A 4,085-nucleotide genomic window follows, 5' to 3' on the forward strand; every position below is an offset into this window, starting at 1 on the left:
AATCATTTGTGTCAAGTTTTGGTTTGTTGTCAATGATCTAATACTCTGTAGCCAATAATTGCAGTCAATATCAAAAAGATTCCTTTCTCGTGAATTATTAGAAAAAACAGATTGAATTATATGTATGGAGTTTCCGTCCTCATCATCTTTATATTTTGAATGTAAGGAACTTCTGTTGGAGCTTATAACAGTTATCAATGAGCTGCGTAGTCATATCCGATTCAAGGAAGAGGATTCATCGGAAAGACAGAATGTTATCCAAGAAACTATTCATTTTGGATATTCTTCAGACAATCTCGTGCACTTACATCAATGTATCACACGTATTTTCACGCACAGAATTAAAGTATTCAATAATAATGTATTTTCATGTAAAGTACACCTAGGCTATGAGAATAAACTTAATTGATTTTACAGAACATTCCCGACGTTTGGAAGGTGATTGAAGGTCTGAAATTCTCTAATCCTGCCATATCATTACGAGTTGCGAAATGCTTTGCTGGATCTTCTTATACGGATAGAGGTTTGTCGTGGATATTCCAATGTATACAACAACGAAATTTGTCACAGAATCTGAATTGGCTAATAAACGATAAAGAGCACATGAACCAATGCTACGAAAGTGGCGCATTCCTTCGAGATGAAAAATACTCCGACGCTATGATGGTTTGTTTCAATGCATTGGAAAGAGGTCAACTAGCATTGTTGTCTCAAATTGATCCGGAACTTTACGCTAAAAATCTACTCATTAGGACAATTAAACGTTCAGAGTCGCACCCAAATCTTTTACTAGTTATGAATAATTTTAGTATATTTCAAGAGAAGGGTGCCATAAAGAGGCGGCAAACTATACATCTAGCTAGGTCCGAATGCATGAATAAAGCCTTGAAAAGAACAAAAATATCTCGAAGCTTACCGAATATAGCAATAAAGGACACTTATCAGGCACTCAAGAAGAAACCACCGGATTTCGCTGAGAATATATTACCCATTAACCCTCCCGGGCAAAATGTGCCAAACTTTGAATATAGTGATAAAAGGTTAGGTTATTTAAATATTGATTAGAATAGAAGTAAATTTATTTCATTTTTTCTAGTGTGCCAAAACCAACTCTCAGTATTCTTAATTGCGAAAATATCAAAATCTATACGGAATCATCTAGTAGTAGTCCACAATCGCAAGGTTGTTGGAAAAAAATGCGGTCTGAAAAACAGATTGATCCTAGCACTCGAACAGATTTGTTCAGTTTGGCATCATTAGGCAGTCCTCGAGTGCTGTTGAGCGAATTCATTCCACAATGTGGTGAGAAAATTAAATCTGTCGATAGCGTAGCAATTGGAAGCGTATTGAATGATCTACCATCACGCCCTGTACCAGGACAAAGTTTGACGTCTTTTCTTAAAACAGTTTATTTCTCGCGCACTAATACAGAGCTGGATCGCGAAAACGCTCATTTTAGTTTATCGGAAGCGTTGATTGCGACTTTCGAGCAACTAAAATGGAACGAGGAAGAATCGTCCAATGGAAGGCGACAGCTAAGAAAACGCTCTTCGTCGTCCAATTTTTGGTCCTCGTATCCCGGATCGCCTCAATTTCCTTCCACTTGTCACAAAACTAGTTACGAACTTCAGGATAGCATAAGTCCTTCAACGGCCTCCAAAGAAAGTTCATCGACTGTTGTATCATCACTTTCCGATAGTGGCAGTAGCGGATCGTGCAATTCTACTTCGCTTCTGAGTAAAGCGTTCGTTGGTCGTCAGCTGTCCGATGAAGGACTAGAGGCAATAGAAGCGAACGAATGCGACCAGGTTAAGTCCTATTCGGCAGAAGGTGTAGCACTTAGTTTGCTATCCAAATTCAGTGAAAAACAGCTTCCTTCTGCATGTGATCTGTTATGGCTTGTGTCGGAACAGGACGCCCCGCAACAAATATTACCTATTCCTCCAGACGGACAAATAGTAAACCCTGACGAACAAGGTGGACTGAATACCATTATTCGTGGGACGAGAGAGTGGGCTCCACCGAGACCACAAATTATTTTTACGTACATCAGCCCGTTACCAGAGTAAGTAATTTCTTTAACTAAAGTTTGAATGTTCGTAATAATTGTGTAGTTTTTGTTTTCCTATGTTGATTATTCGGAATGTTATGCGGTAAGCAAATTTTTTATGCATTCAATTCATGGATCAAGTTTACTACACTTTAGGTTTTGCATTTATTCGCGCTTATTCATATGTCGTGGAAAATACTCATTATCTATTATGCAATAGAATGCTGGCCACCTGAAGCTGTTAGAAACAAGACCTTATGTTTTTTTTATCGAAACAATTGTGTTATCACATGACAGTTTATGCATTTCCTCTCATTCTACAGTCGAAGAGCACAAATGACAAAACAAAATTTTCGCTGTGCTGGATGCGGGATGAAGGTTGCACCGGCATACTCCAGTCGTTTTCGATACTGCCACTACTTAGGAAAATACAACTGCTCTGGATGTCATAAAAATCATATGTCTGCAATTCCAGCGAAAATAATCGAACGGTACGTTGAACTATTATATATGCTGAAACATTTATCAGGGTTATGAACTATTACAATTATTTACAGATGGGATTTCACATTTCATCCCGTCAGTAGCTTCGCATACCATCTGCTAAATGATATCGCGACATGTCCGCTGTATCGAATTAATCACCTTAATCCTAAGTTGTACGAAAAAGTTCGTATTCTGCAAGTTGCACGAAGTATAAGAAAAAGCCTTAAATACATACGGGATTTTATAGTCAATTGTCGTTTTTCCGAAGAGTAAGTTATGGAAATCTGCAACCCTAATCTGTATTTCTTTCGAATCGGAATATTTTTCAAAAAAAAAACGATCGGAATATAGAACGCAATTTTTCACATTCGACCGAAGTATTCCGATTTGATCGAAATACTGAATAGGGGTGATAGTTGTTTTGGTATTATATTCTAAAAATATTTTGGTAGCGTGAAGCTGCTTTTTCAGACCATTCCTGATCATTTGACAACCGACCTCGATAGTTGGGCCATGACAGATTTTATTTCCGTTAGAAACGGTTCATTTCAAAAGGACAAAATGGATTTTATTAGACGTTGCGAGAAACACATTTTCGAATGTGAGGTGAGTAAATCTATTATGGACAAATTGTAAACAATTGTTCGGTAATCATTCGTCTTTTAAACAGCTATGCGTGGCTCATGGATTTTTTTGCGAAAACTGTGATCGTAAGGAAGTAATATTTCCGTGGCAAAAACGAATAGTAAAATGTGGTAGGTGTGGGGCTTGCTTCCACGAAACGTGCTGGCTACCAGATTGTGTTAAGTGCAATCGTTTACTACGGCGTCGACTGTCTAGAAAATAGGTTCGTTGAATGGTATTGTCGTTATAATATACCATTGTAGGTACAAAAAATGTTAATAAAATAAATTCGCAAAATCTCATATCTTATGTTTTTAATTGTAAACGTAGCCAGTATTATTTAGTTATAACAGATCACTTGGCTTAAAATAAGACACTAGTTTGAATGGCTGAAATATATAAGTATACAACGGTCGAAAACGCGGGATTACAGATTTTATTATTAGAGGTAATCGCTTTCGATTAGTAATTGGACGACTCGGACTGCGTTGCCACAGCGACTTGGCGTTGCCTTGTCCTCGACGTGATATAAAAAATAGAAAATAAAAAATGCGGCCTTGTGACCTAGCCTCTAGCTTTGGGTAGACCGTGCAAACGGGTGGAATACAGCTTTGCCGGGCCGCCGAGAGGAGAGGGGGAAACAAAGGAATCCCCCCGGGCCCGAACTTTTTCTGGGGGGCCGGAAATTCGAAGATTCAAAATTGCTTTTTCATTCCAGATTACAAGTGAAAAATCGAAACAAATTTTACTAGTGAATTATTTTGTTAAAACTAATGAATTTAAAAATTTCTTGATTCGATGATATTCCCATGTTCGCAATGTTTTTCAATTCTCACGTTTAGGGGTCCGTAATATTGCAGTCCCCCCGGGTCCGAATTTTCATTCGGGGGCCCTGCAGCTTTGTGTGCGAGGGGGCTTAGTGCCA

At 38.3% G+C, this 4,085-nt stretch overlaps 1 protein-coding gene across 2 annotated transcripts; it reads left to right on the forward strand.

Annotated features, from left to right (window-relative positions):
- Positions 1–3,462, forward strand: LOC131425152 (run domain Beclin-1-interacting and cysteine-rich domain-containing protein). Of its 2 annotated transcripts, XM_058586776.1 has the most exons (8): positions 1–361; positions 418–1,040; positions 1,097–2,065; positions 2,115–2,153; positions 2,374–2,541; positions 2,608–2,805; positions 2,989–3,142; positions 3,207–3,462. In XM_058586776.1, exons 1-8 carry the CDS (start codon positions 125–127, stop codon positions 3,381–3,383), a joined length of 2,565 nt encoding a protein of 854 aa, XP_058442759.1. In that variant the 5' UTR covers positions 1–124; the 3' UTR covers positions 3,384–3,462. The 2 variants fall into 2 exon arrangements, with proteins under 2 accessions (XP_058442759.1, XP_058442761.1); XM_058586778.1 differs by lacking the exon at positions 2,115–2,153 and having other exon boundaries at positions 3–361.
- Positions 3,463–4,085: the final 623 nt, after the last annotated feature.

Source organism: Malaya genurostris, chromosome 1 (genome assembly GCF_030247185.1).
Source record: "Malaya genurostris strain Urasoe2022 chromosome 1, Malgen_1.1, whole genome shotgun sequence".
Lineage (NCBI taxonomy): Eukaryota > Metazoa > Arthropoda > Insecta > Diptera > Culicidae > Malaya > Malaya genurostris.

Bases quoted from the DNA above. Each gene is read 5' to 3' on its own strand.
- LOC131425152 (XM_058586776.1), top strand. From the start codon at position 125: ATGGAGTTTCCGTCCTCATCATCTTTATATTTTGAATGTAAGGAACTT. The intron at 1,041-1,096 runs GTTAGGTTATTT...CATTTTTTCTAG, and splicing joins TTTGAATATAGTGATAAAAG to TGTGCCAAAACCAACTCTCA. The intron at 2,154-2,373 runs GTAAGCAAATTT...CTCATTCTACAG, and splicing joins ATTATTCGGAATGTTATGCG to TCGAAGAGCACAAATGACAA.